General features: G+C 46.6%; 1 protein-coding gene across 1 annotated transcript in view; it reads left to right on the forward strand.

Moving 5' to 3' along the window:
• Positions 1-3,207: 3,207 nt before the first annotated feature.
• Positions 3,208-27,531, forward strand: part of LMNB2 (lamin B2) — a 52,704-nt gene continuing 28,380 nt past the window's right edge. The window contains exons 1-5 of the mRNA XM_085639894.1: positions 3,208-3,590; positions 8,936-9,072; positions 18,876-19,032; positions 20,349-20,474; positions 20,824-20,994. Coding sequence (XP_085496020.1) covers positions 3,381-3,590; positions 8,936-9,072; positions 18,876-19,032; positions 20,349-20,474; positions 20,824-20,994 — 801 coding nt within the window. The 5' untranslated portion in view covers positions 3,208-3,380. The remainder of the gene's footprint in view (positions 3,591-8,935; positions 9,073-18,875; positions 19,033-20,348; positions 20,475-20,823; positions 20,995-27,531) is intronic.

Raw genomic sequence — 27,531 nt, forward strand, 5'->3', positions numbered from 1 at the left:
CAGTGTGTGGAGTGCAGCAGTGTGCGGCGTGCAGCAGTGTACGGCGTGCAGCAGTGTGCGGCGTGCAGCAGTGTTTCTTGTAGCAGTGTGAAGCATGCAGCACTGTGTGGCGTGCAGCGGCGTGCAGCTGTGTGTGGCGTGCAGCAGTGTGCGGCGTGCAGCAGTGTGTGGCATGCAGCAGTGTTTCGTGTAGCAGTGTGTGGCGTGCAGCAGTGTGGCGTGCAGCAGTGTGTGGCGTGCAGCAGTGTGCGGCGTGCAGCAGTGTGCAGCAGTGAGCGGCGTGCAGCAGTGAGCGGCGTGCAGCAGTGTGAGTCGTGCAGCAGTGTGAGGCATGCAGCAGTGTTTCGTGTAGCAGTGTGAGGCGTGCAGCAGTGTGCGGCGTCCAGCAGTGTGTAATGCAGCAGTGTGTGGCATGCGGTAGTGTGCAGCAGTGCGTGGCGTGCAGCAGTGTGGCGTGGTTTGTAAACAAGAAAAGCGGACATCAAAGGAAGGGTGGGAGGGAACGAGCATATGGGGTGTGAGTTATAACGAAAGTTAATTGTTGTAGGAGGGGATGCAGGAAGTGAGGCCGAGCGTGCGCTGGCGAAAGCAGTCTGCTGCTTTCAAGTCCGATGCCAGCTTCGCGCTTGAATGCCTCACATGCACTGGCCATAAACCGCATTCCTAAGGTCTTGTGCCCCTTACTAAATCTCTCTGAATGCGTGAGGCGGCGCAGGAAGTAGCTGGTGGCAAATGGAATGCACGTGGTTGTGCGCGTAACCGCCACCCGATCCGCCTGGGAAGCCTTTGGGAGCATTTTCTGAAGTCCCTACATAAGTCTCGCTGTGCGATCGCTTACGCGATAGCCGGGCGAGACCTAAAAACTCCCTAAAGAGGTCAAAATGGTCAGCGATTTCAATTGCTTTAAAAGAAGATTAAAGATTACTTTTTACAGATGGCTACTCTGTGATTATTGTGGGTTAGGCACCATTTAGTTTTGCACTTTTCATGTCTCTTTAATTATGTCAACAATAGAGATTGGATGAATTATATTTCTCAATTACAAGAGCTATTTATGTATTGTTCTGCTAACACAGGGGTACAAAGAACTATTGTTTATTCCAAGTTAGTTCAGGTATTTGTTTGTATAAGCTTTTTTTTTTTTAGTTTTATATAGTACGAACTAGACCCGTAGATATCAGAGCGCTTTACATGAGCACCAACCAGGTGTGTTACAGAAGGACACATTTATTTTTGTTAGGCACAGGGTGATTAAGTGATTTGCCCAGAATCACAGGATGTTGAGCGTCGTTGCTGAGACTCGAATCCTGTTCGCCAGCTTCGAGGTCGACAGCTCTAGCCGCAAGGCTACATCTTTGCCCCGTAGACCGCAAGATAGCACATAAGGAACACTATGAACATAAAGGTTTGTAGGTTGGGAAAAGACCTAAATATGGCACAAAGCCCACTGGAGGTGGGGTTATTTTACATCAGAGTGTGGTTCTGAAACACGAAACTCTGTTACGACATGCATATACACTGTTAAGGAAAGGATATCACCTGGATAATCCTGTTGTTAACATACACTCACAGTTTCCTCCTAATAGATCCTGGCAGGTCAATCCAGACAAGATTTATTTGAGAGGCAAAACATTCTGAATCTCGTATGTCAAAAACTGATCCTTTAGGTTATGCCCCATTCCCAGATTTAAATCTAGGAACAGGGGACAATTACCATACCTGGTAACTACATCACGCCTTGGTAATATAATTAGTGTGGTAAATACTCCACCCAACTAGTGAAGAGGATTACATCACAAAAAAATCCTGCTAGTATATATGTTTGCCTCTCCATAACATTTACTAAAATTATACATCTGTTTTAGATACAAGTTAGCACGTTGTGGAGAAAATATCAACTGCCAAGTTGTCCGATTCTTAATTTGATCTTGCAAAATGCATTTCCTTTATCTACAGCCCGCATATTCCCAGCTTTGTGCACCGGGTGAGTAGGGTGAGTTAGACTGCCTTTGTTACCTAGGATCCAATCACAACTGCCGAAGTGCATTTACAGGAGTTTAATTTATGACGAGCATTATCTTGCTTTTGCATTTTTTAGAAGTTTAATATAACGACAGCCACGGAAGAAGTTCAATCGAATAAACCTGTCTATGCAGTTCAGAATCATTTGAATCTAAATTAATTCGCGTTTTCGTAAAAATACATTTTAGGTACAAGCGTCTCTTACTTCTGTGTTGACACTAAATACATACGTATTCTGTAGACTTTCTGGGCAGTGTTAATCGCGCATACATTCATTCAACAAGCACCGCATACAGTTCAAGATAAAAGATTAACCGCCACCAGCCCCTAAGGATTGTTATGGCAGCAGGGGTGGTAGCCTCAGTCTAATTGAAAGCGGTATTATCACAAGACTATCTTCCAGTGATTTTACGGTGAGCATCCTCGGGGGATCGACAGAAGCGTTTCAAAGATGTCGAACTTCGTAAGCATTTTGTTGCTTTCAAAGACAGCAAGAGCTAGAAACAGTTAACACAAAATGGACTTTCTTGGCACCCCTTCCACAAAATGGACGCTTCGCTATGCTCCACTCTAGACTAAGGGGCTCCCGGCATGCACTGGTGTGGAGCAGCCAAGCGAGAGAGACTGTAAGAGGTACATTTAAGGAACTAACATTGATGAAGGACAAACGCTTAAACGAGCGCTCAGCTGGTTCTGCGAGTTAAAATAACGGCCATTTTAAGAGTTGAAATGTTTAAAAGAAAAATAGAAAAAATAGATACTGAAGCCATTTTGTTTCGTGGTGATACTCTGTAGCATTCATGTTCTTTTTGCAAAGCGTTGTTGTTTGCAAATTAAATATTTTAGCATAATGTCCTTTGGCTCGAACAACTATGATGGGTTCATCCATGGTATCGAAATCTCACTAAGTTATAGTTTAGGTATTAAAGTAGTATTTCAAGGCCTTTGAGGGAGTGAATATTAAAGGATAATCTCTGGTCCGAAATGACCTCGGCAAACGTGCTTGTCCTTTCAACTGAATATGTGCTATCTTCCTGCTAACAATGTTGCAAATTAAAAGACCAATTTCGCCGAGGGCGGCCATTTTAGAACGGAGCAGTCCAATAATCGCTTCCAGGGGGCGTGGTCTCGGTTCGACCCACTCTTGTCTCTGCCTATTGTAGGCGCGCCTGCGCTGGGAGGGTGGCGGCCATTTTGTTTTGCTTTTGCCCGCGCTTCTGATTCCATTCGCTCCAGCGGGCGGGAGATTGAATGAGCGGTGGAGCTACTATAGCCGGGTAGAGGAGCCGTCAAGCACCGCCGCAGCGCGCCCTTTGGAGCACGGGACGTCCCCCCCGCACCCTACCCTTCCAGGCAATATGGCAAGCCGCAGCAGTACCCCGAGCCGCGGCGCCGGGCCCGGCACCCCGCTCTCACCCACCCGCATTACCCGCCTGCAGGAGAAAGAGGAGCTTCGGCACCTCAACGACCGCCTAGCTGTGTATATCGACCGCGTGCGCTCCCTGGAGCTGGAGAACGACCGGCTCATGGTCAAGATCTCGGAGAAGGAAGAGGTCACCACGCGCGAGGTGAGCAGGGCGTAACCGGGTGTTGGGCAGGTTGTAACGATCCCTATGGAGGCGGCATCATCAATAGGTGCCTTGCATTGGAAGGGTGAGGTTCCAAAGCCCGCTGGATCTGACTTTTGCAATGCATTATTTTTGTATAAATTATATATAGGTTTCCTGCCAATGGATGATATAGGGTAAAGCATGAATCCTTTATTTAGGGGCGTAGTTTAGCAACGTTAAAATAACGGGAGTACATTCAGTGTGTCCTTTGACAGGATCAGTTCTATTTGTTTTTGGGGAAGGAGTAGCAGATTAACCATGTATTTTTTTTTAGGTGTCCCGGGTGACATTTAACCGGGGTCCTCCTTTTGTTGTTTAAGATTGTGGAAAGGTGGGTGTGGCATGTGGAGTTCATTATATTTTGGGTTGCTCTTTATGGCACACCTCGGTTCGACCGCTTTCAACAGTGCTAACAGTAACAGATTTAAGCGAGATTATTAAATCTGAATGCGCCAGTTATTACAGTAACGACCAGAACTGAGCCGTTCATGTGTGCCTAACTGCTGGTCTCTAATCTTAAAGTTTCAAGCTTTGTTAATTATTTAGTTCAGCGTTGCAGTTCCCGGAGTGACAAGTTGTATGGCATAAAATAAGATTGATCGCTTTAAACTACGCGTGCTGGTTTAACAGGTGCTTGTTACATTGTCTTCAAAGCACGCTGCACTATGTATACATTCGGATGAAGGTTGTAATAATTTGAGATACTCTGGGAAGTTGAGACTATTGGCTTTTTCCATTGGTTTTCTGAGCCTCCCTAATTGCACCAGAGTTCATTTGTTACAGTAGCTTCCCCTGGATCCATTCATGTAGCAAGCCTTGATTTGTCTGCATTCGCTTTGGTCACGTGGGGGCACACCTACAACCCTTTTGTAAAATGCAATTGAAAGTCTACGCAAGAACGATTAGGTCGGATTTTATTGGCTAGCCTCGAATCCTGTCCCTCTTTAAACATTTAGGTTTTGATTGCAAGTTGTGCATTGCAACCGTAGTTTTATGGCTTTCGTTTTAATTTTACACATGCATCAATCTGTCAGGTCTGACGTGAGTTGACGTGTACCCCAAGATCAATTGCTTCTCTGAGGAAGTATCATTTTGTTCATATACTTGTTACGGTAAAAATGGGATTAACCACTTGCTACTTTCTTCTTAAGCATGTACCTCCCATTGAACAATGCAACATTATATTTTCCTCCAATACACCAACACTGCACATTTGTAGCGTGAGTGGTTTGAGGGCGCACGTTACGTTCTGAACCGCCCGCCTCCAGTCTTCGAGGAAGGCTTGTGTACTGAAGGAATGACTGCGAGCCACGATTTTAATAATCAGGCTCCCTGCCAACACCCAGAGTTCAAAATTTGAAAGTGATATGAGTGGGCGTGTTCGCATCTCTGCAGTTTGTCTTGGCTGCACGATCGCATGTAGAGAACTTTGATTGCTAGTAACATTTCAACAGTTAGCCGGGTTTCAGGCGAGGAATGAAGAAGTACTGTATGTACGCTTCAACCATGTCTGTGTTGGACAGCAGTACTCACAGAAGACGCGGGAGATTATCACTCGTTTTTTATAAGCCTGGTTTGACAGAATAAATATTGTCACCAATCCTGGTGTTTTGGCTCCTTTCAGAGAAGAATTACCACCTCGTTTCACGCTATTGGCTATGTGGTGTTTAATTCCTCCTTGTGGGAAGAGCTCAGATTGGAACGCGCGAAAGACCATCACAAAAGAGAAATAGTCGTCATGCCATTTTCAATTTACTTTCTCCGTCTCCTACTTGCCCCCAAAATTGGTTTCCAAATCAATCCCTTGTTCTTTCTCTGCAGTGGCAAAGCCAATAGGGTAGACCTAAAAGTGATAAACAATATATACGACTGCTGTTTCAGTAATTATTTGTTGTAATGCCTGTTCAGTTGCGCTGCCACAGTAAATTCAGGGCTGTTGGTTGGCTTTGGCATTATACTGTTAGTAGAACACGATGCATTGTTTAGTACTTAAACTTACTACTTCCACTGTTGCACTTCATCCTATACTTCCACCCATGACATGATAACTTAGGTTGCGCCTCCAGTGTCTTTTTTTTTTTTGACAAACTACATTTACAACTTACATACTCGTCAGGTTTGCCTCAGTTTTCTAAGTTTATAATTGAAACCCTTACGAAGCCATCAGTATGGTTATTGAATTCTACAGCCGCACTTCGTACGCCTTTCCAAGCAAGATATTTCAAAAGCCAAGTGTGCAACACACGGATGGCAATTCTGCGTTTTTGTGCCATTGGTGTCTTTCACCGAACATTAAAAATGAGAGATGTAGCCAAAAGCAAAACGACCCCAGCTGCTACGTCTGAAAATGCTGCAAGGTACATGTGAGGAAAGAAGCTGAAACCCTCTGGATAAAGTAAGATTGTTCGCAGTGTAATTTCTAGGCCTTTTGATGTGCGTGACCTAGTACTTACAGCTACTTCGCCATTCACTGTTCATGGTGAACTTCAGATGGAAGCTATGTTAATCCCCTCACTCAATGCCAGTCTTTGTCCTTCTGAGCTGAAGATCGCTTCATTACTCGTTGCGGGGCTCTTGCTGCCCCTCCAAGTTGTCTATTTGCATCTTTTCCGGTGCTGATTGCCTCTTCGGACCAACCACTGTCAGTAGTTCATGGCTGCTCTGCCTAGCAGCTTATCCTCATGTGTCATCCATTGAGACTTCCCCATATTGATATTGTGAACTGGGCATCCTGCTGCAACAATCTCAGCTTGTCAAAATGTCACCACAGATCGCACACGCTGCTTATCTCAGCTGTTGGATAAACCCACCCTTCTTGCATGAAAAATGATAGGCAGTTACGAAAGATCAGTGCCTACTAGCAATAAGACCATTTTTGTGTGTGGCTGCGGCGTTTGATTAATCAACTTGAAGATTTTCGAATGATAAAGGGAAAATCCAATCGTTTTCGTTCTTATATGGGGGGTGTTTATAATGCTTTTTTTCTCACAGAATGGACAGTGATCAGTAAGAGTACACTACAAGTGACGCCTACAAACACATTATGAAATGACGAGCAGTTAAAGTGCACGCTTCCTCGTCCTGTGCAGCTTTGAGTCAATATTGGGTGGTACCAACCTGGGCAAACTGACATGGCCATGGAAAATGAAGTCAATAATTGTGTAGGCAACATATGTTAGACCTGGGTAGTGTTCAGATCAATATACATGCCCCCTTCTGTAGTAAGGGTCTAACTGGGGTTTGTTGGTCAAGTGCTTCAAGACCTAACTGGTGTGTGTTGCCCCCACCCACCTTTATTAAGATCTTATCAAAAACATTTCTCCAGTTTGGTGGACGTGTGTAGTCTTGTGTCCTGTACTAGAGAACTATACGTAAGTGTTCCCGTTTACTTGGGCCACTTGCTTGCATTTCCCAGGATGTGCTAGTTGTATCCTGAATTGAAATCGCTCATTGTTCAGCTCAACACACTTTAAGATGCTTGTGAAGTCGTTGAAGCTTTGACTCTTCATTCTTCTGACCCGGAGGTCACACCCTGGAACCCTAGCATCAGTGCCGTGCAGTCCACTATGTTCTTTCATTTCCAAGAGGCTTTGTGTGCACCTTGCAGCTGCTCCTAGCTCACCTCTGCTCACGGCTTACGGTTTCTGCAGCAAGAATGATTCCCACAAACAACTGTCAGACTGGTTGCCCTGCGCCCCACTCGCTGTGTCCATATCTGATGCCACAGCAGGTCGCCTGCGCCCTGAATGGTGCTCTTTCATACGTTACACATCGGCACCAATCCGAATGGGAGCTATTGTTTCCTGTTTTAACAGCTGTGCTTATTACAAAAAGTCAACTTTTACAAGTGTAACTCAGTTGAAACTCCACCAGGAGTCGCTTTGACATCATCTTACCCCGGACGTCATCTGAGCTCTAACGCTCCTTCGCCCCACTAGGTGACTACATGCCTGGCAGAACATGACATTGTCTTCACTTATCTGGCAGACGCCCTGGGAACAAATAGTTTTGCCTTCCTTTTGAAGATGTATTATCACAGCCCTTAAAGATGCCCATTCGGTGCAATGCATACGAATTTGCATCTGTTAACATTGTGGCCATTGTGTTTTTTTCCTTACTATCCTGAGAAGTTTCTCTGAACTGACTTGGGCATAAACGTGCCGTCCAATAATATCCTACAAAGTAATGTTGTAAACCCTAAGGCGTTGTTTTGCATTATTTTTTTGCGATAAGTGCTTTGAGGCACCGGTACGGGGCGCATTGGTACAATGTTGTCGGTATTGTGATATAAAGAAAATACTTAGCAGGTAACTCGTCATGCGTCGGACACTGGGACACGTAGGATTCCGCCTCTCCAGTCTGCGCTCGCCCCACTGCAAATAAATGGACACGGGGCTTGCTCCAAAACATTTAAACTATTTGACCTCGGAATAACTTTTTTTGTGAAGCATAGCAACGCTGAGATAAAGTTAGGAATGTAGATTGCTGTCTTTAAAACGCTTTGTAGAAAGAAGGTACAATGTCCTAAGAATTTCCGTTTTTACCTGCAGGGGTAGGCTTTGTAGTGCTGAGACAACCACCTGGAGCCCCATTAGGTCATTTGTAAGGACACTGCAGGGACAGCGAGCGGCCTTTGTTTCCAGGTGACTGGAGGCGACAGCCGCGCATTTACCTGCCCTGAATCTACGGCCTGTGGAACATATCCAGGCAAAAATGGAAGCGCAGGTCAGCTGCTGACCTCACGCCATCAGGACATAGGCAAAGCTGTCATGTGCAGGGTGGTGGTAGCAAAAACAAAGGGCTCTTGCAGTAAGCCTCAAGCCTAACTTGCCACTCGCCATCGGTTCTTCGTATTTGTTCTTTCTATAGCATCCTTGACTTGTCCAGCAGCGTGCGAACTTTAGTTGTATACCCCTTCAATCAATCAATGCCTACTTTACGACATCGTCCACGAGAATGTCACTTCCCCTGTGAGAGGACAGCAGCTGCAGTTCTTAATGCAAGATGGGATTTACACTTCAATGCGAGCCAATAGCCAATCCCCACATAATCTGCCATCACTGTAATTGCACGAGTGTGAGATGCGCTATTAAAACATCATTTACCCGTATGTCCTTTATGAGCATCACCTAATACTTGTTAATGTGATCAATGGACTACTGTATTAGATGTTTGTGTATCGCTGACGGATCTTGTTTGTTCCCATTTTAGTTATCTGTTTGTGTATTGGGATTTGAGTACTTGTATGACCTCAGACATGTCCTATTAAGTCGCCACTATTTGTTTTTCTCCTCCCATTGTAGGTAACTGGTGTCAAAGCGCTGTATGAGGGCGAGCTGGCCGATGCCCGGCGAGTGCTTGATGAGACTGCCAGAGAGAGGGCCAAGCTTCAGATCGAACTTGGGAAATTCAAGTCTGACCTGGACGAGATAACCAAAAAGTAAGACATTTACCTTGGCGTGGTGTAAAATGCTCGATGTATGTTGTTGGTTACTGAAGTTTAGTGATTAAATTCTTTTTTGCAACCTGATTAAGAACAGCCTCGCACATCTCAGCTCTTCAAAGTTTTACTGCACAAGTAGGCTGCAGGTAAACGGGAGAAGTAGGGGAAAATAGTGCGTGAATCACGGGTTCACATTTTTACTGCAACTGGTAGTCTTGACATGACACCTCCAGTATCGACCAGAGGTCCTATGTCCTGGATAAAAGATATTAGGACAAAGTCCTGGCCATGCGTGAGGGTGAAAGACAGCCGTGTTGGCAATATAACTTCCAGAGGAGCTGCGGTGAGGGTGACCAAAAGAAAGGGGTGAGTCTTCGCAGGTTAAAGTAAATATTTTGCCATCTATTACATATTGAGCTTTTACTTTGTTTGCTGGAGCCTCGGCGGTTGCCATTAGATGTGTTCTGCAGAGCCAGTTATCCTCATCACCCCCGTTTTCCAGACCATCTGCTGCATATCTGCACATTTCCATTTTGGTAAGCCATGTACCATAGATGGAGATGGTGTCCAGCTGGGTACTTTAATTCAGCCCGAGGTAGGGAGTGTGGTTTGGAGTCTTCTCTTCTGTTTTCAATCCTCATGCAAGTTTATTTATTAGTAAAGAGGTCTGTCGGTTACCAAAGTTACACCGGCTTTGCCTCTGCATGCTCAAGCGCACACACTTACATTCTTATCCTTTTAAGCTTTTATTCCGCTTGTTACTTTTGAGGAAAGTAAACACTGAAAAGTCTCTTCTTGGTGTGGTTAAAACTTCTAGAAGACATTGATTATATGCATTTTGCTCATGTTGCTTATAGCCCCTTTCAGCTGTGTGTAGGTTGCCCTCCTAAAAGTTGCGTTTTAGTTGTGTATTTAGCCTATTTTGCTCTAGACACTGGGTGGCCGCTGAAAAGCTTACTTAGCTGAAGCCCTTGCATCTCCTGCCACTGGGTTGCTGCTTACATTTCTACTGTCCCTACTCCCTTTGCACAGGTGGCGTGTTTGTTCAGCTGTGTATGCTGGGTGGTGTGTGCAGCTGTTGCGAGCCATCAAATAGTGCTCCAAAAGAACAGGTGCCATTTAAACGGGGCAGAGTTTGGGCAATTCTCAAACCGTTAATGTTGAAAAGAGACAGCTGAAAACGGATATTTAACAGTTGCAAATGAAGCACTTTCAATTGGAGTATGGAACAAAAGTGAAAAAACTTAGTATTCAGACATTACAGGACATTGCTTCTAAAGCTGCTGCTTACTTGGTGCTTTTCAATCCGAATGTTTTTTCAGTGAATGTAGTTAATTTGGCATGCAGTTCAATCCACATGCTTTCTACTAAGAGCCAGAAGTCGGCGATATCCTAGTTAATGCCATCTCTCGTTTTCTGACTAACAGAATCCTGTTTTAGATTAGAGATTTGTGCCTTGTCAACCCTTCAAGTGTCAGGGTAAGATATCTGCTCTTAGTGTTGGTCTCTCTCTCTATATATGACTTAATCGACCAGGTGCTCTGTATATACCCATATGGATCTGGGAACTTTATTGCTGGTTTCTCACGATGCCAGGCGTTATCAGTCTGAACAGGCGATAGTAGTGGTGCTTCACTGCTGTCTTTAAATGGTGCAAAACCCCCCTTTTTAGCTGAATACTGAGATGGTACAAGTCGACACTACCAACAGATGCCAGCATTGTTGTCCTCGTTCCTTGAGGAGTCCATATTTTATTCTGTTCATTCACATTGAGCGTCATGTGTTCAAGGCAGTGTAGTTCTTTGATTTCTGGATACCATTGCACAAACAGTCCATCACGGACGGTTCTAGCTCATAATGCAAATGTCCTACCTTAAAGACTCCAGCTATCTAGTTGTAATGTACCAGCAATGTTTGTTGGCCGATTATCTAATTAAAAACACCAAAACTGTATTGTGATAAGATGGCCTTCAGTTGGATTCATAGGCCGAGTCAGTGAGCTTCCTCATTTAGCTAAGATGAAGGTCCTGAACATAAAATGGCTACATTCTACCTTTCGTTATAATTTTTTCTTTCAATGTTGAGCTATTGATATAGCACACTATTGTAAACTCTGCACCCATTCGCTTTCAGGTGAAGTGAATCTTGACCAGTGTTGTATTTCTGTAGGAAAATACATGTTTAAAGAGCGTGGATTATAGAAGCATTTTTATTTATTTATATAAAGTTTTAAGTCACAGACAGTCAAAAGCATAGGAGCCCCGGCAAAAAAAAAAAACAATAAGGTAGCGTTAATCAGGGCGAGGAAGTCAGTGGAGAAGGTGAAAAGACAGCCAGTAGCGGAGCCAACCACAAGAGGTACCCGATGGGGGTAGGTGCCGTCAAACAAGGGCGTTCATCCATGGATCTTTCACTTCTTTTTAGGTCTCGACCTTGCTATCGCGTAAGCGATCGCAAAGCGAGACTATAGAAAGCGGGATTGAAAAGTGCTCCCAAAAAGCGGATTGCATGGCTAGCACGCGCACAATCACGCGCATCGTGCCGCCATGCCATCTGCTTTTTAGGAGCACTTCAAAGGGTGCGCTCCCCACCCCCAGGCGCGCGCCACGCTCTGCCGGACTTGTTTACCTTCTCCTGTTCTACTTTCTCTTTCGTCTTTCTTGTTTAACCTCCCACTTTCCTTTTGAAATGTTTATGTAAATGCAGATAACCTGACTTGACATAGACAGGTTTTAAACTTCAGAAAATATACCAGCATTCGCAACCCTCTTCCGCGGTGAGGATGATGATGGCGTGCACCGGGTGGAGAAGCACTGCGTGCATGATTTCTCCTCAGCTGAAAGGAGGATAAAACAAGGCAGTCGTCAAATAACATGAGTGAGGAGAAATTAGGTAAGAGGGGCCTCTGTCCTCGTCAGCGCCAATCCTCCCAGCTGCAGCCTTCCTGGAACATCTCCAATTCCCTTTGATGACTTCTGCCGTTTTTAGGTCGAGGACCGTCCCGTCTGCCGAAGGCAGAACCGGAAGTCGGAGATTTAATATTAATGTTTCTGAGAGTGGCTCCTTAGCCCGCCTCTTTTTGCCTCTCCTCCATTGGCTGGCTTCCTAAACGGAGGCCAGCCATTGGAGGAGAGAGCCGTCCCTCCAAATAGGCTCCGTCTTTTTCAGATTCGGGGGCGTGTTCCTTGCTGTACTTTCCACTTTTTAGCCATGCCCTTTTTAGGCGTGTTTTTCTCTCCTCCAGCCAATGGCAAGAGGAGAGAAAAGAAAAACACGCCCTCGAATCTGAAACGCCACTGCGTTTCGCCGAGGCATTTCTGCTTCGCCTCGGAGAAAGGCGGTGGTGTGCTTGTTTGCTGATGGAAGGATGGATGTCTTGGACGTAATGCCCCCACACACTGACGCGTAAGAGTTGCGCAGCAAAAAGTTTCCAAAGTCGGGGCTTACCTGCAGTCCTCCAGCCAGGTCGCGATCTTCTCCTTGGGTACGTGCTTGTTTCTGCTCTCCCACCTCCTTCATCACCAACTCTCTCATTTACCCTATCCGCTCGTGCGTCCTCCTCCTCTGGTTCCTCCTCCTCCTCCACTCCTTTCCATAGTATCTATTTGCCGCCAGTTAGTCACTTTTTTTTTGTAGAGCTGGTGGCCCCGGGCAGCGCAGGCGCAAACTTGGACCCCATTCGAAAGAACACCTGAGAAGAGGTGAGCCTGGAAGTGAGTTAGACAGCGGCTCTCTCCCCCGCCCCAAATCCACTCCCACGGAAAACGTCAGGCGGGAGACTGCTCTTGCAACGCCGCAGCAGGAAAGCGGCGGCGAAGTTTGTTTCGGAAGGGACTGCTAGCCGTAGCAGAAAACAAAGACAAGCCGCAGAGGAATCGAGCCTGACGGGATTAACTTGGCTTCAACTGGGGTTTCGATTGAAAATGTGTTGAGTCTGCAGATGACAAAACTTGACAATTAACAAAACTCTACGCAACGCAGGAACTTAACATATACGGACGCAACGCAGGAACTTAACATATACGGACTTAAAATATCTGCTCGGTCCGTGTGCTGTGTGCGGGTGACCATGCTGCGCTTACCCCATGAATGATGCTTGCGTTGCTTCTGTTGCCCACTTTAGTCTGTTGTGCGGGAGGGAAGCTTGTCTGTGTTTTGGAAGAATCTGGTGCAACAGCTGCCACTGTCACGTGTGCGTGGGAAGTGTCACTGCTTCTGGGTGCAATACATTTGTTCTGCGTGTGAGGCGAGTTGGTACTGTTGCGTGTGCTCTACATATTGAGAGATATGCAACAGAGCGAACAGTGAGTGATTAAGCTATTGATATTGTAAATAACAATGCCGTTTCTTTAAATGTTTTAAAAACAAAAAGACAGCCCGGTCATTTTCACAGGCTGAATGCCCGCCCCCCCCCCCCCCCCCCCCCCGTTCGCCCCCCATGCCTGGCCAGAGTCCAGGGCGATACATTCATTAACGCTTAAAGAGACCTGGGAGCTCATTGTATTCAAATGAAGCCTGCGAGCCCTTCAAACACAGCCAGACCCATCTAATCTGCCATCTTTGCGGCCTTTGTCCCGCTCGAAGTGGATTGCTCTCCGCTCGGCATCAAAAGGCTGCAGGCCGGAGTCTTCTATTAAGGGCTGATAGTGAGGACAATAGGACACTGCAACACCGCGCGCTGGGGCAGCAGGGGCCCGCCTCAGAAATGACGAAACGTGCCCGCTCTGTCCGGTGCTCACGTTGGACAGGCGGTGAGCAGTTTTGGGGAGCGGATTTGTTTTACAGTATCCGACTCCGAGCTAAAGCAAAATTGAGGAGCGTAGGAAGAGAGTTTGAAAGAAGGACGCAGATAACGATAACATAAATCAGCTACGTGGGGAGAAAGCAGGGGGAAAAGAACATGCAAGAGTGAACTAAAAAGATATGACGTGTGGGTTTAGGGAAGAAGGAATCAAGAACTGGCATGAATAGTACTAGTCTGCAGCCCTGGCATTCGGCAGCGGCGGGCTCCTAAGAACAACTTTAGACCTTTGCACTATTTTAGCAAGTTAAGCACCCCAGCGACTCTGAAGGGTGGCAGGGCCCACCTTTCAGATGGATAAAGAAATGTGCAGAATTCTGAAAATGTCAGTGCAGTAAAAACAATAGCACGCAAGCCACGGCAGCATGAAACCAAAAAAGAAAGACAATTGGCTAATTTCTCTGCAGCCTTGCGACGCACAGGCTTTACATGGTCGCCGGCTTTACCAACTGTTAGTATTTCAGATGGGCATCCGAAAAAAACACCACGAGGCAATGCTGCCGATAAACACTACAGAGCAGAACAAACTGCTCCCGATCTCCTTAGCAGGACACACTGCTTAATTTATGTTATGAATGTATTGTGTTACACAGAACGACCTTAAACCAGCGAGGTTTCAAAGAAATGTGCAGAGTAGGTTTAAGAGAACAGCGTATATGCATTGACCGAAAATTAATAAGATGCAGAGTTCAGAATTGGAAGCTCACAACTTCACTCTCTCTCACTCACTACCTCAATCACTCTCTATCTCACTACCTCACTCTTTCTATCTCACTAACTCACTTTCACTCTCTCTTTCACTACCTCTCTCTCTATCTCACTACATCACATCACTCTATGCTTATATATCACTACCTCACAACATCCCTCTCCCTCACTCTTTCACTACCTCACTCTTTCACTACCTCACTCTCTCTATCTACCTCACTCTCTCTATCTCACTACCTCACTCTATCTACCTCACTCTCTCACTACCTCACTCTCTATTTAAATACCTCACTCTCTCGCTCTATCTCACTACCTCACTCTCTCTGCTAATGCAATAGGTATCACATATGCAACAAAAAAAAAGCTAATGCCAATAGAAATGAATGCCATTTATTTAGGGATACAAAAATGATAACAAAATAATGAGCAATACCGATAGCTCTACCTATAATATTGCCGAGACCATTGCATTGTAAATGCTTGTTTTACTATTGTTCATGGAAAAAGGAAAGAATAAATGAGGCAGGCGGTGAGACTCCTCGCCTTACCGGAAGCGGCAGCTGAGACGCCGATACTCGGAGCGCCCAATTACAGCTCGGCTTATCGTGCCACTGTGTGATTGTTTTTTCCCGTTGATTCCCATTATATGAAAAGGCAGTATTGTCTGTTTCGTGCTAATTCACTTCTCCCACAAAGGCGCTGCAGACCGCAGTGGCTCGATGTTTATTTAAAAGGAAATTCTCATGCCCTGAAAGTCTGTTAACTGAAAAAGACACTGCTCTAGCCTATCCCAGAATGAATATGTTCTGCAACTGTAAGCATTACTACAGTGCTTTCTACTGCTAGGATTCTTCATCAGGGTCGGACTAGGACGAAAAATAGGCACTGGCAGTGTGTCCTGGTACTTATCCTTATAATTTTGTCTACCCGTGCCTCTTCCTGTGTTACGCACTTTATCCTGCCACCTATCCTGGTGTTATTCCCTGCCCTGCCTTTCACTCTGCCACGCACTCCCTCCTGCCATTTAAACATATGCGCACGCTTTACAGTTGCTTCCGCCGCACTTTCCGTGCCAATACGCCGCTTAATTTACACGGACTAACTGCAAAACATAAGGATATCACTTGTCAGCTGTCTGTATGACTATCACTTGTCAGCTGTCTGTATGACTCAAACTCTTTCTAAGATACTGACATCTCCAGTGTCGGAGATGCTTCCAAAAACGATGCAAGCATGTACAGCGCTCCAGGCAAAATTGCATTTTTCCAGCTGGAGCGCTCCTATTTCCCTGGAAAAAAGGGATAGATTTGGAACTTGGAATAGGAGAAAGTTAGCAGGGGGTGTAGCATTTGTAACCGCTGGTCCTCCGGGAAAGGATGAGGAGCCAGGCGCTCAGCACCCATTGGACTCAAAGGGCTTCAGCCCCCCCCCCCCCCCCCGTCGTGTGTGTCAGCCCGGGATGAGACAACTTCCCGTGCACACACACAGCCGCACCCGAGCCCTTCACAGGTCTTTTAAAGACCATTTGCATGTTAATAAGGCCTTGCTGTTTCACCCCTTCTAAGAGTCCCTGCAGCGCCACTCTGCCTATTGCTTAAAGATTCAGCCCACCCCGGAAATTTTTTCTCGACCCCCCCCCCCCCCCCCCCCCCGAAATTTGGCTCTAGTTGCGCCTCTGTGAGGAGGGGCAATGAAAGAAGGAAGTCTAGTACACTTGCCTATCTGAAAGGCAGTAGAAACGAGAGACAAATACACAGAATCAGCTTTTCTAGATAGAATATAACATGGTGGCGGAAACTGACAGGGCCATCAACTAGGACCAAAGTAATTGTCACAAGAAAAACAAGCATTTACATGCAATAGGTCTCGCATTCTCTAAACTTTAACCTATTGGAATTGTAAATGAAAATGCCTTTTAGTTATGTGCACTTTGTACTTCTTGTCATTGCTTGCAGGTTTTCAAAACACATAAATAAAAAGGCATTGTCACTTACAATGCCAATAGCTCAAAATCTCGCAAATGAGAGACCTATTGCATTGCAAATGCTTGTTTGAAAGATGCCGTAGAGGGAGTCAGTCTGATGTGTGGAGGCAGGGAGTTCCAGATTCTCGGGGTGATACCCAAGAACACCCGATTATATGTTTTCTTTTTCTGGAATTTTTGAGGTGTCAGCAGCAAAGTGCTAGTACTCCTAGCCCTGGGCGGAGCCAACTTGAAGCTGGGTAGCCGACAGTGTTGTGCAGCTGTAATCTAGCCTGGAAATTACTAGAGCTTGAACATCAGACTTCAAGTCGTCTGGGCGGGAGGAAGGGTTTTTATGTTTTAGTATACTCGTGTGGTACTTGGCACTTTTGGTGGCTGAGCTAATGTGTTCCTGCATGCTCAGTGATTTGTCAAGTATAATTCCAAGAGACCATGCCGAGTCAATGATGTGTGGGGTACGGTTGAGAGCTGTTGGGTGGTTCAAATACTCAGCGAGGATGTTAGACTGTTTGATTGGCGCGATCAGGAGGAATTCCGTTTTGGAGGAGTTAAGCTTAAGATGTTGGGAAGTCAGCCAGTGTTGGGTTTTGAGTAGGGTTGAGCTGAGTGATTTGATGTCTGGGGAGGAAATTTTCAGGTACAGTTGGGTGCCATCGACATACATGTGATAGTGAATGTTGGATGAATTGAGTAATTTCATTAGACGGCTCCAAGAAAAGGTTGAAGAGCGTGGGAGAGAGTGCAGCTTCCTTGGGGAGCCCAAGAGTGGATGGCAAATAGAGAGGGAATGATTCACTTTAAATCTTTGCGTTCTGTTGTTAAGAATAGAGGCAAACCAGTTTAATACAGGGCCAGAGAGACCCATCCTTCGTTCCAGTTAATCCAGGAGGTTGTCATTGCTATAAAAGCATTGCTTGTAATTGCACCTTTCTATATTAGCAGAGCTATTTTTGGATAATGAAATGGACCCTTTCCTTCACAAATATTGGAATGTCCTATGTTGAAAAGACTAAGGCAGTAAAGCTGTGGAATAATAGTCAGGCATGTTAACTTCGCATTCTATCAGAACTGCTCACCTTCACTCCTTCCGTAAAAAGACTCTTGACCTGCTCTTTAGGTAAAAAATTGAAAGCTGCAGAATAGTCATTGATCCCCAAGTACCTCAGCGTGGTGCCGTATGCACATAAGGACTTCTGGCCTGCTATAAACTGTCACGTCACAGCATTCTTGGCTCTAGGTTTCATGTGATGTTTGACTGTTCAGTTTTTGATTCCATCTTTGACTTTTCAGAATCCCGCATTCTTGCTCCTGCGGTGCTTTAAATAAAGTTGTGCACCTGAGTAGTGTTTCTCCATTATATCATTAAATGATAGCACCCATGACCAGTAACCTATATCAGCCTATTAAGTACCAACTTATCTGGACGTATGTAGAAGCGGTTTTGCAATCTAGGTAGTGTGATTGGTAATGCGGGTCATGCATTTGCCAGAGTGCATTGGAGCTTTGATTCAAAGCAACATTTTTGTAGAGGTCAAGTGTAGGTGCAAAACCGTGTAATGCTTTCTATGACTGGGGACAGATGAGATAGTTAGGGCATGTCACATGCTTGGTGGTGGTCTTTCGTATGGAATTGGATTTTTAACCGCATATTACATGGTTTTACATTTCTCTCGTTGCCTTTCCTGAAACGGAGCCTAGCAATTGGCTGTGAAATAGTTAAATAGGTCTTATGACGTTTAATTTACTTTTAGACTTATAGAATAACTAAAATGAGTTTCCCTAAATGATTTTTGTTTTTTCCTTTGAGCTGCTGCATAGTATGCCTAATCTCGTTAAAAATGCACACCCACACAATCGCATTCTAGGATAACTCTGGAATTGCTGGGGAGAAGCACATGCCTGACGTGAGGCCAAGTCACCTGATTCTCTGATTTGTGCTGGAGATTAGCAAGAAAAAATAATCCTAGTCATGCTTGTCTACTTCTTGGATAACGAAGTTTATATTATAAGCAGCTCTTCTCTTAAATTTTATTGATGTAAGGCTTTTATAGGTAAATAATACAATGAACAGAAAGTCTAGGTTGGCCTTTATTTTCCAGGTTCTTGTGTTTCAGTGAAACCCATCGCTTAATGTGCTGGTCTGTTTACGTCCCAAATGGAAAAAATATCTTCAATAGAAAATAGACAATTGTCGATCTTCCTTTTAATGTAGCAAGATACATTTAGCTGAGAAGATGCAATAGAAAATAGTATTTTGTCTGAAGAGTGATACTGCTTTGCTAATCCAGTTTCTTTTTTCGCCTTTAGCTATAAGAAGAAAGAATCTGATCTGGCCGGAGCTCTCGCCCGCATTAAAGATCTCGAAGCGCTCTTCCACCGGAGTGAAGCGGAGCTCAATACTGCACTAAATGAAAAACGGACCTTGGAAGGTGATGTTGCTGATCTACAGGCTCAGCTTGCCAAGGTATGTTTAAGGTTGCATAACTTGTTCTGTGCTCGTACGAATCTGCCAACCTACTGAAGAGAGGCAACACTGATGACCTCTTTTCTGCATGAGCTGCTTTGCTTAGCTGAAGTACCTGCATGTTGCATTATTTCTAGCACATGCTACACAGCTCTGTGTGTGTGTGTGTGTGTGTGTGTGTATATGTATATGTAATCTCAAGACAGTACTCTTTCAGGCTTGGAATGCATAATTTATGCAAACAAGGAAGCAGGAAACTGTGTGTTTTACATGGAGTGCAACTCCTTCACACGTTGCACTATCCAACACAACTGATGCTCTAAATCTGCCCACCTCAAATGAGTGGTTTTCTAGCAGAGATCCTGTGGCATAGGTTGCCATTTGCCTAAGTGAGACTTCACTGTCTTCTGTAGTACTCATGGTAGTAACAGTTTGATTTTAATTGAAGTGTTTAGTGAATTTTTTTTTTTTATCCCTCCGCGTTGCCTGTTGTTTGGATTTAAGGAGATGCCAATGTCCAAATGTTTATTTGCAAGCAATTGGGTGATCTTTCAAATGCAGAATAGAACATGTGTAACATTGTAATCTTAAGGATTTGTGTATGTATGCCAACACAAAACAAAGTTTATAGTTGAGTGTCTAGTACAACGTGGATGGGTTTAGTAGAGGATTGGGCAGTGCAATGAAATTGATGCCCTAGTATGATAGGTTTGTCAAAGCTGCGACATTTTTGTGTCTAGTTTCAGATGATTTAGGGACTTGTGATGTACTACAAATGACTGTGCTTTAAAGTGGTGCATGCACCATGGGCAAATCCAAAAATGCACCGTAAACAGCGTATCTGCGCTTAGTTAGAAACTACCAGCTGGGGATCCATAATCCTATTTTATGTCAGTAACCAGAGTGTTTTTGCTAGGCCGCAGGTAGTTGTGATGGGAATGTATAATGGCTATACAAAATAATTTAAAAATTGGATGTTATTTGCCCCATGATGACTTGTAAATTCTTGAACTTAAATAACAATAACTTAAATATTGGACAAACCTCAGAGTGCAATATATTGTCTCTACTTGCTAAATTGACAGCTATTTTATATTGCTAAATCAATTGCTAGCCTCAGTTATTTTACGCCAGGTTTTCTTTCAACTTTCTCTAATGCTTTTTTTCAAATATAGAGAACGCTTTGACCCAATAGATGTTGTGATATCCTTGGCTTAAATGTGTTAAACTATTACTCTGAAGTCATAGATTTGCGTCCAGTTAAATTGCATTGCTTGGTGGATGTAGTCAATGTTTCATCTTTTAATTTTATGCAGGCTGAGGATGCACTTGCTGTGGCCAAGAAGCAGTTGGAGAAGGAAACTCTTATGCGGGTGGACTTTGAAAATCGCTGCCAGAGTTTGCAGGAAGAACTGGACTTCCAAAAGAATGTCTATGCGGAGGTACTGAAACCGTTTGCGCGGCAGCATCTCCCACGGTCGATGGCTTTGCTTGAGTTGGTTATTTCCGATCAGCTGGGTTTCTCGGCTAGGTACAAGTTTATACTGCACTATAGGATGTAGGAACGTCCTCGACAATTTAACCTCTTTAAGGTATCCAAGTAGAACCGTAATCCAACTGTCCTTGAGCACTTCGAACGGTCAACGGCACAGCTTATATGTAACAGTGGAATCTTGATACGCACCGGTCAAGTTAAAAAGGCATCCCGGCTTTCCAATGAGTCCCAAATTTCCTGTTCTTCCACTTTCTTCAACGTAACATCGCCTGGTTACTTTTTTCTTTTCTCTTTAGGAATCCCGCGAGACCAGAAAGCGACAAGAACGACGCATGGTTGAGGTAGACACTGGCCGCAGCTTTGATTATGAATCTAAGCTTGCAATGGCTCTTGAGGAACTGAGAAACCAGCATGACGAGCAAGTACGGATGTACAAGGCCGAACTGGAGCAGACTTTCCAGGCTAAAGTAAGACTTGATTACACTACTACTTTCATTTGAGTTGTCCTATATCCTTTTTCATGTATTAAACTACGCATTACAATTTTCATTCTGAGTAGTAGTCGAAACCACATTTATCAGGTGCTGTTGTAGGTATGGCACACCAGTTTTGCATTCTGCGCATAATCGGGCATCTAGTTAGTGTTTCCTGCCAAGTGCACAGGTCCTAAACCACCTTAAGGTCTAATGCAAGAGTCAGTCTTCAGTAAGACACCTAATTTTATTTCTGAATGATGAACGTATAGGAGTATACAGTTTCCTTCACAATAAGTTTAAAATGCAAATTACATTTTTAAGCTGCTTGACTAGTAGGGCTTTCTGGCATTGTCCAAACAGAACTGCCTGAACTTGATCCGTTGTAGTAACCTCATCAAAACGTGTTTATTGGTTGTAAATTTTGCAATATGAATAGAATTATATATTTTTTAATGTATTTCGTAACACATACTTATGAATTACTCAACCACTTGATCTAGAATTTAAAGTCAAACCAATCTCCACTTGCTGTTAACCGCTATATGATTTATATGACACTCCAACGGACATTACCACCACAGCATGGCATGTAACCGCATATTAACAAATAGTACCCAGTTAAAAATAGGAGGGCCTAACCTCTTGGCGTGCTAAAGTGGTAAACTATAGAGCATTTTATGCTTCTAGGCTTGTTATTTAGTATAAAGTATGAGATTTGTTTTGCGCATCCTATTCTTCTGCCGGAGTTTAAGGCATCTGTCCTATGGATTTATATCAGTGAAGTGGACAACTAAGAAAGCTTTCACCTTCTGTCACCCGTAGAGCATAAAACAAGGCTTTAATAGTACTATCGACTAGACAAAAAAGAAAGCTTTAAGCAGTGAAGTGGACAACTAAGAAAGCTTTCACCTTCTGTCACCCGTAGAGCATAAAACAAGGCATTAATAGTACTATCGACTAGACAAAAAAGAAAGCTTTAAGATCATTGAAACCAGTTTTAAGTATGTCGGCTAGTTATGAGAGAAGATTCTGATCTGCATAGTTCAGTGACTGAAATTTTTGAGTTTTTATCACCCCTTAAGGTGTCGACGTTAAACAATAAAAACAAAATACTGAGCTGATGAAATAATGTCCCTCAATTTCCCCTGTGTGAATTGCCACATGTGGTGTCTGTAGCATTATCGGAAATGGACACGTTAGTGATAGATTCCTTACCGTAGAATATCCCCAGGCGTCAGACTGGTTCCGGAAAAGTTTTTCGTCAGCAGTAACCCTGCGCGTCGGTAGGTGGCGTTGTGCGGCTCCGCCTCTGGTGTCATAAGCGCCGGGATGATGTCACGGAGACTACTTAGGCGCCACCCATGCGTGCTGACGTCAGCTTTTTTTTTTTTTTTTTTTTTGCGCCAGTAAGCGCAGATCCAGTTAGAGCACGTACCTTAGTCACTTTTTGACTATCTTTTTGAGCATTTTTGTCTCCTGTAAGTTTGAGTCTACTCTGGTGTATGTAGGGATGACTGGTTTTAATTCTTGTGGGGCCTGCCGTCGCAATATGTCGGTGGCGGAAACCCACGACGTCTGTCTCTGCTGCCTGGAGAGCGACCACGACTCCCGGTCTTGTATGGACTGTTTGGCCATGGCCTTGTGGGAGCGGCGCCGGAAGCTGTTTGAGGTCAGGCACTCGTCCCCGCGCCGTTCACGGTCCAGGTGCCACTCCAGGGAACGCTTGCGGGGCCACCATCATCGCTCCTCGGGCTCCAAGTCTTCACCCTCTGATTCGGGTAAGAGACGACACAAAAAGAAGTCGAAGAAGCGGTGTCGCTCTCTGACGTCCCCCATCGTTCCCCGGATGCGGACCGCCTGCTTAGGCATCAGGCTCCCGCCGGCGCGCCTTCGAGCCCCGCGGTCCTGTGTCGGGATCCTGTCGGGCCGCCGGCAGCTCCGGCCCCGCAGGATCCTGCTCTGCTGACTCCAGCCACAGTGCCACAAGGTCCCACGCTGCCAGCTCCGGCGCCACAGTGGGTGCCATTTGTTCCACCCCTGCCCAGGTTCTCTGACAATTTTGCCCCTACCTGACATCCGCATTGGGACACGGCGCCGGTTTGGCTCCGTCAGGCACAGTTTGTTCCTTCCCTGGTCCCTGCCGCCGCAGTCTGTCCCACGTACGGCGGAGGTGGAGGACGACTGAGAGGGGTCCAAGGACCCTCTTGCTCATCAGTGTGACTCCTAGCAGGACCTGGCGGACGAGTTAGAGGAGGCCGGCGGCCTTGATCTCTCCTCTGACCCGGGGTTTGCCTCTCCTCAGCTTACCATGGAGGAGGGCTCTTTGTACACGATGGTGCTCCGTTGGGCCGCTGAGGTGCTCCACCGTGATCTCCCTACAGTGGCCCTTAAGACTAATCTCCTCACTAAGGTGCTCCAGACTGCGTCCACTCCGTCAGAGCCCCCTGCTGCCATTTAATGACGCCCTCACTGACGTCTTACTGGGCACTTGGTCGCGGCCAGCCTCCGGGGCTCCGGTGGATAAGAATGTCGCCAGGCGTCATCGCCCGGTGTCGGGTGATCCTGCCTTTCTGACCACTCATCCTACGACCGAGAGCCTTGTCATCCAAGCTTCGACGTCCCAGAGTGCCTTTCCCACGGCTCCGCTGGATAAGGACTCTAAAAAGCTGGAGCAGTTTGGCAAGCGGTTGTTCTCTTTGGCCAGCTTAGGGCTGCGGTCGGTGAACACCGCATGCCTATTGGGCCACTATTCCCCGTGGTGTTGGATGCCATTGCACAGGTGTTCCCTCAGTGTCCTGAAGAGACCCAAGCTGTGCTGTCTCAAGCTGTTGCCGAGGGTAAAGATGCGACTCAGTTCGCCATTCGGTGTGGTTTGGACACCGCGGACTCACTAAGTAGATTAATTTCAACGACTTTGGCGCTTCGTCGCCATGCCTGGTTGAGATCTACCGGGTTCTCGCCAGATGTACAAAGCTCACTCATGGACATGCCCTTTAATGGCACTCACCTGTTTGGCGATAAGGCTGACAGTGCAATGGAGCGTTTTAAGGACTCGCGAGCTATGGCCAAGTCCTTGGGTCTTTCCACGAAAAGCCCAGCCACTACTGGTTTTCGTTCCCTTCGTGGCCACGAAAGGGGTGCCCAGGCACGTTCCTTCAGCAAGCCGGCGCAGGACCAGCCTCGACGCGGTTTCCGCAGGGGGTGGTCTGGGAATCAGCGGGGGAGGGGTCAGTCCACCTCCAGCTGCTTCTACCTCCAAACCTTCCTAATCCAAGCTTTGGGGGGCACCCCACGCCAGTGGATGGCAGGATACGCCTTCACCTCTCCCACTGCGCGCTATCACGTCGGACGAGCGGGTGTTGCAGATCATTCGCAAGAGTTACTCCCTTCCCTTTCAGTCCAGCCCTCCAGCCATGCCACCTCAGTACCACCGCATGTCGGGGGAACACTTGGTAACTCTCCAGCAGGAAGTCACGACCCTCTTGGCCAAGGGGGCCATCGAGTGCGTTCTTGGGCCAGAAGTAGGGAGTGGTGGTTGTTCCCAAGGGGGTCTGCGTCCCATCTTGGACCTCGACCGTCAACCGCTTCCTCCAGAAGGAGAAGTTCAAAATGCTGACTTTGGCTCTGGTCTCGGCTGCCCTCGACCCTGGAGACTGGATGGTAGCGTTGGACTTGAAGGACGCATATTTTCAAATCCCTGTCCTGCCGGGCCAACAGCGTTCGCTGCGGTTCACGGTAGGCCAGGGGCGTTTTCAGTTTGCCGTGCCCCCCTTCGGCCATACCAGGGTGTTCACGAAAGTGATGGCGGTGGTCGCAGCTCATCTGCGCAGGTCAGGGGTGTCCGTCTTCCCCCTACCTCGACGACTGGTTGTTGAAGGCGGGCTCGCCCCAGGCAGTCGTCTCCCACCTCCAGACTACGGCCGACCTCCTGCATTTGCTGGATTTCTCCATCAACGTGCCAAAGTCACACCTGGGTCCCTCTCAGAAGCTCCCCTTCATCGGAGCGGTTCTGGATTCAGAGCGGTTTTGGGTTTATCCTCCCGAGCAGCAAGTCCGGGATATTCAGGCTATGATTCCGATCTTTCAGCCTCCATCCCGGGTTTCAGTCAGGATGACCCTCCGGCTCCTGGGCCTGATAGCCTCCTGCATCCTGCTAGTGCGACACGCCAGATGGCATATGCGGGCTCTGCAGTGGGACCTGAAGTTCCAGTGGGCGCAGCATCAGGGCAACCTGTCCGATCATGTCCAGATCACGGAGGGCACTGTACGACAATTGCAGTGGTGGCTCACGATTCGTGATTGGGTCATTGGCAGATCCCTCTCCCTTCCCCAACCGGAGCACACAGCGGTGACGGATGTGTCCCTCCTGGGATGGAGAGGCCACTTGGGAGAGGCGGAGGTCAGAGGACTCTGTTCTCCAGCGGAATCCTGACTCCATATCAACCTTTTGGAGCTTCGGGCGATCCGACTTGTACTAAAGGTATTCCTTTCCTCTGTCCGGGGAAGTATGGTGCACTCTGAGGTGGTGCAAGGTCTCTTTCAGCAGTGGGGAGAGCCTTGTTTCGCTCTATTTGCCACCGAAGAGAACGCGCAATGTCAGCATTTCTGTGCGTTGGAATTTCCAAGGCAGGCACTCGCTCGGCAACGCTTTTCATCACGAGTGGAGTTGCGGTCTTCTATACGCCTTTCCGCCTATACCACTTCTGCCCTGAGTGAAGATCAGGTACAACCGGGCCCAAGTCATTATTGTGGCTCCAGACTGGGCACGAAGAGTTTGGTATCCCGAGCTGCTCTACATGGCCATCGATTCCCCCGATCCGACTGCTTCTTCAGAAGGATCTTCTGTCACAGCAGCAGGGGACGGTCCTCCAACCGAACGTGTCCAGCCTCCACCTCCATGCTTGGAGATTGAGCGGCGGCAGTTGTCATGTGACTTGCCTCCCGAAGTCTGTGATGTAATCTTGGCAGCCAGGCGTCCCTCCACTAAGACGGTATGCACCTGCCGATGGAATAAGTTTGTGGCATGGTGCACAGCAAAGGCTGTGGATCCCCTCTCTGCCCTTTTTTCTGAGGTCCTTCTGTTACTTTTTTCTTTGGCCCAGCAGGGCTCTGCTTTGGGCACTATCAAAAGTTATCTTTCGGCCATCTCTGCCTTCCTACGGCTTCCAGATTAGCGTTCTCTGTTTAAATCCCTGGTTGACCGTTTCTTGAAAAGCATTACGCGCACACTTCCTCCTTTGCCGTTCATAATGCCTCAGTGGAACATAAATCTTGTTTTGACATATCTGATGTGCGTTCCCTTCGAGCCCCTTCAAACCTGTCCTTTGCCTCTTCTCGCTCTTAAGACTGCTTTCCTGGTAGCGATCACCTCTGCCAGAAGAGTGAGTGATCTCTAGGCTCTTTCTTCCAAACATCCTTTCCTTTCTGTTCATCCGGACATGGTGGTTTTAAGGACCCGTCCTTCTTTCTTGCCACAGGTTGTCACACCCTTCCACAGGTTGTCACACCCTTCCACATTGGGCAGTCCATCACTTTGCCCACCTTCTTTCCGCCTCTGCATCCTTCAAAAGATGGAGAGCGGCTCCACCGTCTGGACCCAAAATGTGAGCTCTCGTTCTATCTGAAGCGCACACAACAGTTCCGGGTGGATGACCAACTCTTTGTTGGCTACGTGGGCGCCACAAAATGTCGGGCTGTGCACAAACAAACCATCTCTCGGTGGGTTGTTCTGTGCATAAAAGCATGTTACTTGTTGGCCAAGAAGGAGCCTCCTGTGGGGCGGCATGCCCATTCTACCCGGACAATAGCGGCCACTACTGCCTTGGGACGCGGCGTTCCCTTGCAGGACATTTGTCAGGCAGCTACGTGGGCTTCGCTGCACACATTTACTAAGTATTACTGCCTTGACAGTCCAGTCCGGAGAGACGGCTTCTTTGGCTGTTCTGTTCTCCGTGACTTTCTGGTGTAATCTTGTTCGCAGACCCACCACCGGGGTTGGTATTGCTGGGGTATCTATTCTAAGGTAAGGAATCTATCACTAACGTGTCTCTTTCAGATGCACAAGTTACTACTTGTGTAACGATATACCTGTAAGAGACATTAGTTAGTGATAGATTCCATACCGCCCCACCCATCCTCCCCGGTCTGCGTACTGATTCTAGGGTTAAGGTTATCCCTTTTAGGGCCCTAGTTTCATGGCACTAGGGGTCAGTTTCTTGCATGGTTCTGCGTTCCTGGTGTGGAAAGTTGTGTACAGAACTGACAGCACGCATGGGTGGCGCCCAAGTAGTCTCTGTGACGTCAGCTCGGCGCTTACCACGCCAGCGACAGGCGTGGAGCCGCACAACGCCACTTACCGGCGTGCAGGGGTACTGCTGACAAATCTTTTCCGGATCCAGTCTGACGTCTGAGGATATTCTATGGTAAGGAATCTATCACTAACTTCTCTTACAGATATATCGTTTCACAAGTAGTAACTTGTGCTTCAGACCCAATGTTCTCTTGGGACAGCCGTTTTTCATGATTTGT

The sequence above is a fragment of the Triturus cristatus genome, chromosome 12, assembly GCF_964204655.1.
Source record: "Triturus cristatus chromosome 12, aTriCri1.1, whole genome shotgun sequence".
NCBI classification, from domain to species: Eukaryota; Metazoa; Chordata; class Amphibia; order Caudata; family Salamandridae; genus Triturus; species Triturus cristatus.